General features: G+C 48.4%; 1 protein-coding gene across 1 annotated transcript in view; it reads left to right on the plus strand.

Annotated features, from left to right (window-relative positions):
• Nucleotides 1-14,928, plus strand: part of LOC143929725 (hemicentin-1-like) — a 106,433-nt gene that overhangs the window by 39,322 nt on the left and 52,183 nt on the right. Inside the window, exon 5 of the mRNA XM_077453697.1 lies at nucleotides 11,439-11,903. Coding sequence (XP_077309823.1) covers nucleotides 11,439-11,903 — 465 coding nt within the window. The remainder of the gene's footprint in view (nucleotides 1-11,438; nucleotides 11,904-14,928) is intronic.

Here is a 14,928-nt window from a genome sequence, read left to right on the forward strand (position 1 = left end):
AACCCAGTTAAAGGGCAAAGTTTTACAGGCGGTGAGCAAACAGTTTCTTGTACTGAAGTTGAAGCTGTTTTGTTTGCCTTGGAAACAATAAAGACTGTTTTACTTTTACAAATGGCTGTTGGGATCTTGTGTGTGTATATATAATGTACGAGGTGTGTCTATTAACCAATGAGACTGGTTGATTAAATAACTCACCTTTATTTATGTATTTTACAAATGTAATGCTCGTCCCCTTCAATATATTCCTGTTAGGATTCTTCTTCTCTTGTGATCAAACTCCAGATATATTGAGAAGCAGACAATTTTGTGTCACACAAAAGGGTGAAGCTCACAGTCACAAGCCAAAGGATGCAGTAAGACTCACACAAAGGAATGTATATCCCCCCTCCTAATACCTACAATAATACAGCCTCTACGATTCTATTGGCTGAGGAAACATAGATAGCGGGCCTGGTACACCATGGTACTTTATTTGGCTAATTAGTGTTTCCTGTACAATCTTATGCTACCATCTATAGTTAAGCCTAATCATCCTACAACTTACTATGGAGTTAGTTAAGGCAAACAATATAGCAAGTTAATAGAAAGTGGGATTAAAAATCAGTCTCAGGGTTATTTTTTTTATATTCACACAATAAACATTTAAAACTTTTCTAACATTCCCTCCTCTTTGTGTGACTATTTTATCTCCACACATTTCGATGAAAGTCCCTGTGTTATACACTTTCGGACTGTATGTCATTAAGTTGAGCTTCAATGTCCACATAGGTCTCCTCGGAGGTAGAGAGGGTTTGATACATTGCTCTTCAGACTGCGGTTTCAATGAGTTTTTGTGAAAGTCCTCGAATACAGGGAATGCAGCAGCATCCCCAAGTGACCAAAACAGCCAAAGCCACAGCGATTGAGATCAAACATGATGTGATAAATCCAGTCCATTTACCGAACCATCCTTCAAGCCAAGTTGTGAATGGATCATTAATACCTGAGTTTTCCGCCAATTCATTCGATAGCGCAGTCAGTCCTTCCAAGGCTCTGGTCACGGTCCCTCCAGGAGCTGTATTGTAGGGATAAAGGTACAACACATGCTACCAAACATTTTGCATACCCTCCTCTTTCAGCTAAGACCATATCTAAAGCCATTGGGTTCTGCCAGGTCATTAGAGATGTGGGGGCCAACTGTTCTGCTAGGCCCTTCACAGCATCCCTAGTTGTCATGAACCAGATGTGACCAGAACTGTGTGACTGCGACAAGTGAACCAGACACAAATAAGTGAAGGTAAATTTATTAAGCAAACGCATATAAATGTGAACACACCACCAATACAAACTAAGTGAACAAACTAACAACCAAACAGTGCAGATAAGCAAGTAAACCAGTATAATGTAACAAAAGGGAGAACCAGAATCGTAGTCAAGCCAGGCCGGGGTCATAAATAGGAGGTAAGCAGAATAGGGGGACAAGGAGAGAGGGAACAGGTACAAGAGGCAGGATACAGGAAACAGGGATCAGGTATCAGGTATCAAACAAGCTGCAGGTCAGGGCTCAAGGACAATACCAAGGCGAAGTGTATATGAACTTACCGGGTATTTATAATGGCTGCTGTCAGTCATGTGACGCCTGACTGCAGAGGGCAATACCTGCTCCATACTGCCAGGATCCCTCCGCTGGTGGACACCAGTACTGCGGACCAAAGATGACATAATTCCAGCAGGAGACACCTGCTGGTGGATCGCAGTACTGCATGCCAAATGATTGATATTACCAGCGGAGGGAACCTTTCCTGACAGTACCCCCCCTCAAAGGAGTGACCTCCGGACGCTCCAACTAGCAGTTGCTGGGGAAAGTCCACTGCGTCAAGCTGGGCTATGGGCAAAGTCACATTAGGTTGGGTAACAGACACTTCAAGCAGGGCAGCAGACAGAACCACATCGGGCCGGGAAGCTGGCACGTCAGGCTGGAAGGCGGGCAGCGGCACGTCAGGCTGGAAGGCGGGCACATCAGGCTGGAAGGCGGGCACATCAGGCTGGAAGGCGGGCACATCAGGCTGGAAGGCATCGGACTGCAAGGCCGGGACATCAGACTGGAAGGCATCAGACTGCAAGGCCGGAACATCAGACTGGAAGGCATCAGACTGCAAGGCCGGGACATCAGACTGGAAGGCATCAGACTGCAAGGCCGGGACATCAGACTGGAAGGCATCAGACTGCAAGGCCGGGACATCAGACTGGAAGGCATCAGACTGCAAGGCCGGGACATCAGACTGGAAGGCATCAGACTGCAAGGCCGGGACATCAGACTGGAAGGCATCAGACTGCAAGGCCGGGACATCAGACTGGAAGGCATCAGACTGCAAGGCCGGGACATCAGACTGGAAGGCATCAGACTGCAAGGCCGGGACATCAGACTGGAAGGCATCAGACTGCAAGGCCGGGACATCAGACTGGAAGGCATCAGACTGCAAGGCCGGGACATCAGACTGGAAGGCATCAGACTGGAAGGCCGGGGCATCAGACTGGAAGGCATCAGACTGGAAGGCCGGGGCATCAGACTGGAAGGCATCAGACTGGAAGGCCGGGGCATCAGACTGGAAGGCATCAGACTGGAAGGCCGGGGCATCAGACTGGAAGGCATCAGACTGGAAGGCCGGGGCATCAGACTGGAAGGCATCAGACTGGAAGGCCGGGGCATCAGACTGGAAGGCATCAGACTGGAAGGCCGGGGCATCAGACTGGAAGGCATCAGACTGGAAGGCCGGGGCATCAGACTGGAAGGCATCAGACTGGAAGGCCGGAACATCAGACTGGAAGGCATCAGACTGCAAGGCCGGGACATCAGACTGGAAGGCCGGGGCATCAGACTGGAAGGCATCAGACTGGAAGGCCGGGGCATCAGACTGGAAGGCATCAGACTGGAAGGCCGGGGCATCAGACTGGAAGGCATCAGACTGGAAGGCCGGGGCATCAGACTGGAAGGCATCAGACTGGAAGGCCGGGGCATCAGACTGGAAGGCATCAGACTGGAAGGCCGGGGCATCAGACTGGAAGGCATCAGACTGGAAGGCCGGGGCATCAGACTGGAAGGCATCAGACTGGAAGGCCGGGGCATCAGACTGGAAGGCATCAGACTGCAAGGCCGGAACATCAGACTGGAAGGCATCAGACTGGAAGGCCGGAACATCAGACTGGAAGGCCGGAACATCAGACTGGAAGGGATCAGACTGGAAGGCCGGGACATCAGACTGAAAGGCCGGGGCATCAGACTGGAAGGCCGGGGCATCAGACTGGAAGGCATCAGACTGGAAGGCCGGGACATCAAACTGCAAGCCATCAGACTGGAAGGCCGGGACATCAAACTGCAAGACATCAGACTGCAAGGCCGGGACATCAAACTGCAAGACATCAGACTGCAAGGCCGGGACATCAGACTGGAAGGCATCAGACTGCAAGGCCGGAACATCAGACTGGAAGGGATCAGACTGGAAGGCCGGGACATCAGACTGAAAGGCCGGGGCATCAGACTGGAAGGCCGGGGCATCAGACTGGAAGGCATCAGACTGGAAGGCCGGGACATCAAACTGCAAGACATCAGACTGGAAGGCCGGGACATCAAACTGCAAGACATCAGACTGGAAGGCCGGGACATCAAACTGCAAGACATCAGACTGCAAGGCCGGGACATCAGACTGGAAGGCATCAGACTGCAAGGCCGGGACATCAGACTGGAAGGCATCAGACTGGAAGGCCGGGACATCAGACTGGAGGGCATCAGACTGGAAGGCCGGGACATCAGACTGGAAGGCCGGGGCATCAGACTGGAAGGCCGGGACATCAAACTGCAAGACATCAGACTGAAAGGCCGGGACATCAGGCTGCAAGACATCAGACTGGAAGGCCGGGACATCAGGCTGCAAGACATCAGACTGGAAGGCCAGGACATCAGACTGCAAGACATCAGACTGGAAGGCCGGGACATCGGACTGCAAGACATCAGACTGGAAGGCCGGGACATTGGACTGGAAGGCATCAGACTGGAAGGCCGGGACATCAAACTGCAAGACATCAGACTGGAAGGCCGGGACATCAGGCTGCAAGACATCAGACTGGAAGGCCGGGACATCAGACTGCAAGACATCAGACTGGAAGGCCGGGGCATCAGACTGGAAGGCATCAGACTGGAAGGCCGGGACATCAAACTGCAAGACATCAGACTGGAAGGCCGGGACATCAAACTGCAAGACATCAGACTGGAAGGCTGGGACATCAGGCTGCAAGACATCAGACTGGAAGGCCGGGACATCAGACTGCAAGACATCAGACTGGAAGGCCGGGACATCGGACTGCAAGACATCAGACTGCAAGACATCAGACTGGAAGGCCGGGACATCAGACTGCAAGACATCAGACTGGAAGGCCGAGACATCAGACTGGAAGGCGTCAGGCTGGAAGGCCGGGACATCAGGCTGGAAGGCATCAGGCTGGAAGGCCGGGACATCAGGCTGGAAGGCGTCAGGCTGGAGCTCTGGCTCTGGCACTCCGGGCTGGAGCTCTGGCTCTGGCACTCCGGGCTGGAGCTCCGGCTCTGGCACTCCGGGCTGGAGCTCCGGCTCTGGCACTCCGGGCTGGGACAGATTGGTAGGTGTGGAGGCAGGTTGGGTTAATGATAAGACCATTTTGGTTGGGAAAAACTTTCGTTTCTTCTTTGGCTTAGCCACTGAAGCTCTGCAGGTGACTGCAGGACTGTAAATAAGGGGTGCAGCAGACTGGAAAGGAGGATTGTGATATGGCAGAGAAGAGGTACCAGTAGCTGGGGAAAGAACTTGTGGGTTTGTAGACAGCGGAGAGGAGGCAGGTGGGTTGAATGCAGGGTAAGTACAGGGAGCAGAGACTGGATAGGAGTATTTGGTTGGGAGCAGCGTATACTGGGCTGCAACTGAGGCTGACATGGCTGGTGGGGAAACATACATTTGGGTAGGCTCATACCTGATGGCAGAGGTGGATTGTTTGGCTGGGGCTGATTGCACCATGTCAGACCATGCTGAAAGTAAGGGTTGTACAAACTGAAGTTTTAAGCCTCCCTGTCTAACCCAAGACTGAGCAGATACAATGCACTCAGCAATCACCTGTGGGGAACAGGCTGAGTAGTGTTCACAAAAATCAGAAGGATCATCTTCAAAAAGCCATACTAAAGATACAACCTGATTCATATTAAAAGGAGGAGTGAAATCATCACGGCCATCTGGGGTACAGGGCAGGGCCAGCTCAGTACAGATCTTTATCAAAGGCTGCACCTCCCCAAACAATATATAACCCTGACCGACCAGGGAGAGAGCCAAACGCATAGCTGCAAACAACTGGTCACTAGACCATCCTTTCAAAGCCTGGCGGCAATAATCACCACTCTCAGATGCCAGCAGAGAAAAATAAATGATCTCATCAGCATTCATGTTTGCAACCAAACTGAAGCAAATGGTTCCCCTGTGCAGCCACTTCTGGTCAGGAATGGCCCCGGTATTCTGTCATGAACCAGATGTGACCAGAACTGTGTGACTGCGACAAGTGAACCAGACATAAATAAGTGAAGGTAAATTTATTAAGCAAACGCATATAAATGTGAACACACCACCAATACGAACCAAGTGAACAAACTAACAACCAAACAGTGCAGATAAGCAAGTAAACCAGTATAATGTAACAAAAGGGAGAACCAGAATCGTAGTCAAGCCAGGCCGGGGTCATAAATAGGAGGTAAGCAGAATAGGGGGACAAGGAGAGAGGGAACAGGTACAAGAGGCAGGATACAGGATACAGGAAACAGGTATCAGGTATCAGGTATCAGGTATCAGGTATCAGGTATCAGGTATCAGGTATCAGGTATCAGGTATCAAACAGGCTGCAGGTCAGGGCTCAAGGACAATACCAAGGCGAAGTGTATATGAACTTGCCGGGTATTTATAATGGCTGCTGTCAGTCATGTGACGCCTGACTGCAGAGGGCAATACCTGCTCCATACTGCCAGGATCCCTCTGCTGGTGGACACCAGTACTGCGGACCAAAGATGACATAATTCCAGCAGGAGACACCTGCTGGTGGATCGCAGTACTGCATGCCAAATGATTGATATTACCAGCGGAGGGAACCTTTCCTGACACTAGTATAGTTTACAAATCGTTGTTGGTTATATTATATATAATTAATCCAGTCAACATTTTTATTTATAGTCACCCACCAGAGAAGAGACTCAAACCCAGCTGTCACCTGATTCCTGGCTTTAAACTCGTCCGGCACCCCGCGAGGAACCCCAATCTCATCTATGTAGATCTGAGAGTCAAATGACCCCAAGGGAGAGGTGTCCCTACGATACTGTCGGTGACTCTTAGTCCACGGGTATTCTGACAGGATTCTCAGGGGCATAGCCAGCTGGACCATAGCGCAATCCCCTTGGGCATTGGCCGGTAGTCCAGCTCGCAGTTTCTTATCCCCACACATCCACCAGACATCAGCTCTCTGAATGTCATGTTCAACCCAGTCACCGTTGTCCGTGTTAATCCTCTCCACACAGTAGTCATCAGGTAGTGACCCAAGATCCACCGCGCTACGGGTCCCTGGGAGTGCAAAACAAGTAAAGTTGCCCGGATAAGCGGTAACCGCTGGAGGTATCTGAGGTCTCTGTACTGGGGGAAACAACAAACTCAATGTGTGACAAGTAGAATTTGTTCCAGGTTTATAGCTCTTATTATACAATTGCAACATGCATTTTAAACCTTCTGGATCTGTATTGTGATCTAGAGGAAAAGGAACTGTTGCTAAATGTGGTCTGGCTCCGGCACAAACTAAACCGTTTTCCTTTTTCAGAGTTCTAACCGTGTACCTCAACCATTCTAACCACTCATTTTTTCTTGGTAGCCCGTCTCCAAAGCTATGGCATCTTCTATTGTTACGTTAGTGAATCTTATAGTTATACTCAGAACTTCTATTTTAGTATGGCCTTCTTCTTTCCCTTCTGAGTCTACTTTTTCCTGTTATCTAGTTGTAATACCTCAAGGAAAAATGTTCCTGACACGCATGCTCCCATGGAATACAACCGCTGATCTTCCTTCCTCGGCTCCTTTAATGTTATTAATAGTTGGTTACAGTTCTTACTATTATGAAGGGGGAGTTGGCCGCTTCTCTAATTATGAGTCTCTCCTTTATTCCACTCACCCCCAATCTTAGTACATTGATCCACAGGGCCTGATCCCATGCTTGACATCCTGTCCTATTCCAGAGCCAGCAAATATATTTATCTGCCCATAGAAGTCCTCTAGCCCCAGTTGTATCCCCACAATCTGCAATCTGACAGAAGTCTACCAGTATAGTGCTAGTTATTCCCTCTATAAAGGTTAAATTCAATGCTTTTCATGTTCTTTCCTAATCCAAAGGATCCTCTGATCTTCCATCTCAATGTGTTCTCAGTGTGGAGGCACCGGGGGACCGATGCATTATCCACCTAGGTAAGTATAAATTTGGAAAAGCTAGCAAGTACAGCTAGCCCAGCAAGAACAACAGACTAAAAATAAAAAAAAAAAACACAAAGACTTCTACACACCCTAAAGAGTTAAACTACAAAAAGGATTTATTGCTTAAAAAAGCGATATACAAAAGATACACAATAGATGCACAAAAAGATGCACAATACTCCAAATCCCCCTATATGCCAAATAGGAACTCCCTGTGTGATGAGGGGGGTTCCCTCCTAAACATCTTCCATGTTCCTCTAAAACCAGACACACTGTGCAGGGGAAAGATACCCCTCGTAGGACCCAGGTGTAGAAGGTGCAATCCCCACAGTCAGCAGACCCAGCCTCCCCAATACAAAGCACCCCCCTATCACACCGATCAGTATTGCATTTCAGTGTATTTCTCAAAGATAGTAATTCTCCTTAGCGGTGGAATTCTCCGGCCAGTGCATCAGATACCCCGCTTTAATGTCCCTGAAATTAGGTGAGTCAAATAGGGAACGGGGATGCATGTCCCAGCATTTTAATGTTTACAAGTTTCATTCCTATACACCCGGACCTTCCTCAGGACACGAGGATATCCTTGTGGTCATTGTAGAGTGTGGGCATTCCTACAGTGCATCTTTCTACTATGGGATAGCAGAGCTCCCAACTGTCCCGGATTTCATACGACTGTCCCTGATTTGGAGCAATGTCCTCCGTCCCTCATGCCTCCTTATTTGTCCCTCATGTTGCTCTGATCTCTATAGCTGTATATAAAAAGAACTTTTTATCTTTCAAAAAGTGTTTTCCAAACCTTTAAACCTTTCATCTGATTTCTAAATTGCTGCATTTGTAAATTCTAAAAGCCAATATAAAGGAATAGTGGTGGTAAAAAAAAAAGCCCTTCTGGATTTAATTAACCTTTTTTTGGGTTATTTCTCCTTTAAGGGGGTGTGGCAGGGGGTGTGTCCTATGCCTACATACGTTTGTTAGTAGGTGTCCCTCATTCCCATCTGAAAATGTTGGGAGGTGTGGGATAGGGTGGTAGATGTGTTTTGTGTTCACACAGACACACAGTGCCCCGTTCTAGGAACGAGCTGCAGGGGGCCCCGTAACAGTTGGCTTAGAGCCATTATTTAGGTATTTAGGGGGGTGCTTTGTATTGGGGAGGCTGGGTCTGCTGACTGTGGGGATTGCCCCTTCTACCCCTCTGTCCTACCTACCTAGGGGGATTTGGAGTATTGTTTAACTTTTTAGGTTGTGTAGAGGTCTTTGTGTTTTTTTTATTTTCAGCCTGTTGGTCCTGTATATTACTGATTACACCCCCGATATATATTCGGTGAATACTACATATTTATAATAGGTGGGATTCCCACTTCTTCTATATTTTTAGCCCAGTGGGAAGACAACCTGAGCAGGCGCACTCATAGAATGTACAGTGATGAGTAGAAGGTCTCAGATGTCTGTCTGAGGGATGGAATGCGGCCTGGCCGGTTCATACCCAAGTAGAGAGCTTCCAAGAAGGATGGCGTGTCCCTACTGTCAGGGAATGTCGGAACGGTCAGTGTAGAAGAGGACGGCGGCTCAATCTCTGAATTGGAATGTTGTTTCTAATCAGACATTAAGCAATCCAAAAAGTGTTTAAAATAGAAGCTTATGTTTTTTTCAAAGAAATAAGAAGGGTAGATTTTGTATTTTGACTTTAATTCCACTTTAATGTGCCCTTTGAGAATCCTTTCCAACCTTATACTCCGCAATATCACGATTATGTTTCACACAATATTTAAAGTCTAAGCTCCTGTACACACAGTCGGAGATTCCGACAACCAAATCCAACGGATTTTGTCCGAAACTGTTGCATACACACGGTCGGGGGGGGGGGGGGGGGCTCTACAATATACTTTGATTACCACCAACAACCTGTTGCAGATGAGTTGCCAGATCATATACAACCCTGGGTTGGGTAAAGCATAGTTGGTGTCTAGCTAGCAGAACCCTCTATTATTTAATAAACAGTCATTTATTATTCACCTTAGTAATATTAGTAGCACAGAAGTATTTTCTCTTTATATTTCCCTTCTTTGCCGCTTTTAGGGACACAGTAAAGCAACTTAACCCAGGAGATAAATGTTTCCCCAAAGCCAAACTTCTTCAAGGTCAACTATATGTAAACTCTAATGAAAGTGCTCTAGGGCTCTAATGAATGGTAAAACGAATAGCAGCCAGCCCAATACCATAATACAAAGTATAACAAATATCATGAAGCACAAGTGAAGCACTAAAATAAAATGAAAACACAAAATGCACGCAGTGTAATTATTCAAAATGCACAGATCAGTGTGCATCACCGCACATTAAATTCATAGGTTTCCGCATGTGACAACACAACCAAGGCGATCAACCTAATTTATGCAGCACAAAAACAGAAAACCCCGATGGTACTCCTGTCAACGGACGCTGAAAAAGCATTTGACAGGGTGAGCTGGCCCTTTCTATTTGAGACCCTTCAGTGCACAGGTCTAAGGGAGCGAATGATGAATTGGGTCCAAGCGATTTATTCCTGCCCATCGGCACAGGTTAAAGTCAATGGCCATCTTTCTCCATCATTCCCAATAACAAATAGGACAAGACAGGGGTGTCCCCTATTGCCCCTGATATTTATTTTGACCCTCAAACCCTTCTGAGATTTATCAGGGACAACCTGAATATCTCGGTTCTACGATTGGATACCACCTTCTCCCCAAAAATATGGGCATTTGCAGACGATCTGTTATTTTTCTTTACCGGTCCATTGGTATCTATCCCAAACCTGCTTGCGGAACTGAAGACATACGAAGAGCTGTCACTCTTCCGCATTACCTACCAGAAATATGAGGCATTAGAGGTCGCTCTGCCTTCATCCCTAGCTGCTCTGTATAGAGTAGACTTCCCCTTTAAATGGGCCTCGTCCCACATTAAATACCTAGGCATCTATCTACCCAGTAGATCTGAAGAATGTTTTCCTCTCAACTTCCCCCCCTTCACAAAGCTATAAAAAAAGACCTCCAGAACTGGCAGACAGGGATGTTCTCCTGGTTCGGACAAAGTGGCGTAGTAAAAATGAACATCGTGCCTAGGCTATTGTACCACTTTCAGGCACTCCTCATACGGATCCCGGCCTCTTTCCTCAAAGAAGTAAATAGAACTTTCGTTACATTCAGGTGGGCCCAAAAACCTCCTTGCCTGGCCCAGACCATCCTGCGACTTCCCAAGTTGAGTTCCCAAGGTGCCGACATGTAGCCCTAAAGCAGTGGGTGCAAATAGAACACATCCTAACGGAGACCCGGTTGGAGTCACTACCCAGGTGCCAAAGCCCTTACCAAATCAAACACTGAACCACCCTATGGTGGGAGAAACATGGCAAATTGGCCCGAAAGCCTTCCACAACTTCTCTTCTTCGCTGTCATCCCCGATCACTCCCATTGTTGGAAACCCGGCCTTTTTTCCAGACCTTAAGGACTCTAGATTTCTAGAGTTGCTGGAGGTCGAACAATCACAGGCAAGACACTTCCTTGTCAATGGCCAGTGCATGAACAGGCAACAAATCACTGATGATCCAGCCCCCACGGGACTGTCGTTCTGGCAAAAGATACAGCTAGCCCATTTTATTGGCTCCTCGCCCTCACCAGTGGCATTTAGGAGGCAAGTTTGGAATGAACCTCTACATGGAGGTTATTAGTGTGCAGGCCGTTTCATTATATGTGAGTGGTGAGTGATTGTAATATGTTTTTTTGTTTTTTTATATCTGGCGTTTTTTTGAGTGATACTTTTCATGAGATATTATTGAAGTCTCTTTTCTATTAGTTCAGTGGGTTGACTCTTTATGTGTATTTGCTGTTCTAGAAGAGATGAGTCTGATATCCGGATAATAACATTACCGGTATATAGTAAATGTAATAATACGATGATTTCCTCTTGCAGATCCCCCCATTCTCTCTGAGATTACCGGGAACGATGAGCTGATTGACATGAACAGGATGACTCTGACTTGTCAGATTATGGACTTCAGACCCAACGACATAGAAATCTCTGTGTGTATGAGAAGATCCGGGGAGGAGATGAGGACCATCTATACCTGGAGGTCTGGGGGTCACCTCACTCCGGTCAGGATAAGTAGAAGTGATGGAGGAGGGTATGAAGAGGTTGTAGATGTGGAGGAGGGGGGACAACTGATGAATGGATTTGCAGGACACGAGGACAGACCTCTACAGCTGGAGATGACTCCTATTATCAGTAGGAAGAAACTTGGTGCATTCAACTGTCAGTGTTCCCTCCAGATAACTCCCAGCTATGACCGGGATAATGGAGCCGAATTATCTGTCCGTGTAAAACACCCGGCACTGACCTCTCCGGCCTCGGTACACAGGATACTCAACGTCATTGGAGGTGAGACTCTTCTCTTCTACATGAAATGGTTCTGAGTGATTGGTCTTGTCTGACCCCCTAGGGGGCATTAGTGGGCTTTACTGGGGTAGGAAGGTGCTTAGTATCATGAGGACATTTCTAGTTTGTTGGGGACCTCCCAGTGATAAGGACCCCTCCATCCTAGTACTACATAGAAGAGGGAAGCATGGGAAGTGCCATGTGACCTGGAACATGTATATACTGTAATCGAGGACCTTTCATTGGACTTCCCTATTCTGTATACATGTTCCAGGTCTGTGATGGCAGCTCCACCATAGCAGGTTCACCATAACACATTCATGTGTACAGATTAATGATAATTGGAGGATGGAGCTCCAGGTGGACTGTCTACATGTCCTTCAGTAATGCCAGCATGGCATTTCTCAGGGTTTCCTGGTAGTGACACCATGTCTGTGTGATGTGTGATGTAGTCTCTGTCAGACACCCATGTGATGGGGTGACAACACAGGAGCACAATTGGTAGACAGGGACAGGGTGTTGTCACCCTATAATAGAAAATACCTGAACACAGACCTCCATGGCGGAATCACCGGGGATTCCAGCAGATTTACAAAGACTGAAAATGACTATTGAATTGACATGAAGATGTTAAAGCTTCTATGAGATTTTAGTGATTGAGTTTCCAGATCCTGGAACCTGTATATGGCATAATATACATAGGAACTTGAAAGCAGCGGCACATGGCTGGGGACAGCTGGCTGCGACCATTCATGTCAGAAGAATCCCCATTCACTTTGTGTGGAGAGTACAAACCTGGAATCATTTGGGTGGAGAGAAAGAAAAAAATCGAACCGGTTCCTCCATCCATGCTGTATGGTACAAATGGGTGAATCTCCTACTAAGGCTATTGTATCCTAGACGCCTGCTCTGATTGGCTACAGTCACTGACCTGCAGCATATTATCCATCTGTTTATCCAATCCAATCTTAGAATTGAAGGCTGTCAGGTGATGGAGACACCCACTTCCTGGCCGGTTCATCAGAAATTGGACAAAATTCAGTCCATGGATGGTGAGCCTAGAGTGGAACTACCATTATTATTATTATTATACAGCAGTGGTCATCAACCCCGTCCTCTGGACCTACCAACAGGCCAGGTTTACAAGATAACTGAAATACATGACAGGTGATATCATTCGCTGCTAAGTGATTGTCGTATTCTAGTCTGCACCTCCCCCGAGGTAATACATAAAACCTGGCCTGTTAGTGACCCCTGAGGACAGGGGTGATGACTGCTGTTATACAGGATTTATATAGCGCCAACAGTTTGCGCAGAACTTAACAAAATAAAGGCAGACAGTGCAGTTACATTACAATTTGGTACAAGAGGGATCAGAGGGCCCCGATCATTAGAGCTTACAATCTAAGAGGGAGGGTCAATTGATACAAAATGAAAAAAAATCGGCGTATTAGAAGCAGGATAGGCTTCTTTAAAGAGAAGGGTTTTCAGGGATCAGCTAAAGATGGGACAGATTGGGGTAGGGAGTTCCAAATGATGGGAGAAGCTCTGGAGAAATCCTGGAAGTGAGTATGGAAGGAGGTGACAAGAGCGCTAGAGAGCAGGAGGTCTTGGGAGGACTGAAGAGAGCGGCTTGGTTGGTATTTTGGGACCAGGCTAGTGATGTAGCCGGGGGAAGAGATATGGACGGCTTTGTAAATTGTTAGTACTTTGAATTTTATTCGTTGTGTGAGTGGAAACCAGTGGAGGGATTGGTGGAGAGGGGTGGAGGACACTGAGTGGAGACCAGTGGAGGGATTGGTGGAGAGGGGTGGAGGACACTGAATGGAGGTCAGTGGAGAGATTGGTGGAGAGGGGTGGAGGACACTGAATGGAGATCAGTGGAGGGATTGGTAGAGAGGGGTGGAGGACACTGAATGGAGGTCAGTGGAGGGATTGTTAGAGAGGGGTGGAGGACACTGAGTGGAGACCAGTGGAGGGATTGGTGGAGAGGGGTCGAGGACACTGAATGGAGACCAGTGGAGGGATTGGCGGAGAGGGGTGGAGGACACTGAGTGGAGACCAGTGGAGGGATTGGTGGAGAGGGGTGGAGGACACTGAGTGGAGACCAGTGGAGAGATTGGTGGAGAGGGGTGGAGGACACTGAGTGGAGACCAGTGGAGAGATTGGTGGAGAGGGGTGGAGGACACTGAATGGAGGCCAGTGGAGGGATTGGTAGAGAGGGGTGGAGGACACTGAATGGAGACCAGTGGAGGGATTGGCGGAGAGGGGTGGAGGACACTGAGTGGAGACCAGTGGAGGGATTGGTGGAGAGGGGTGGAGGACACTGAGTGGAGACCAGTGGAGGGATTGGTAGAGAGGGGTGGAGGACACTGAATGGAGACCAGTGGAGGGATTGGCGGAGAGGGGTGGAGGACACTGAGTGGAGACCAGTGGAGGGATTGGTGGAGAGGGGTGGAGGACACTGAGTGGAGACCAGTGGAGGGATTGGTAGAGAGGGGTGGAGGACACTGAATGGAGACCAGTGGAGGGATTGGCGGAGAGGAGTGGAGGACACTGAATGGAGACCAGTGGAGGGATTGGTGGAGAGGAGTGGAGGGCACTGAATGGAGGTCAGTGGAGGAATTGGTAGAGAGGGGTGGAGGACACTGAATAGAGGTCAGTGGAGGGATTGGTAGAGAGAGGTGGAGGACACTGAGTGGAGGTCAGTGGAGAGATTGGTGGAGAGGAGTGGAGGACACTGAATGGAGACCAGTGGAGGGATTGGTAGAGAGGGGTGGAGGACACTGAGTGGAGACCAGTGGAGAGATTGGTGGAGAGGGGTGGAGGACACTGAGTGGAGACCAGTGGAGAGATTGGTGGAGAGGGGTGGAGGACACTGAATGGAGGTCAGTGGAGGAATTGGTAGAGAGGGGTGGAGGACACTGAATGGAGGTCAGTGGAGGGATTGGTGGAGAGGGGTGGAGGACACTGAATGGAGGTCAGTGGAGGGATTGGTAGAGAGGGGTGGAGGACACTGAATGGAGGC

Source organism: Lithobates pipiens, unplaced genomic scaffold (genome assembly GCF_037356315.1).
Source record: "Lithobates pipiens isolate NorthernLeopardFrog02 unplaced genomic scaffold, aLitPip1_a1.2 Scaffold_24, whole genome shotgun sequence".
Taxonomy (NCBI): Eukaryota; Metazoa; Chordata; class Amphibia; order Anura; family Ranidae; genus Lithobates; species Lithobates pipiens.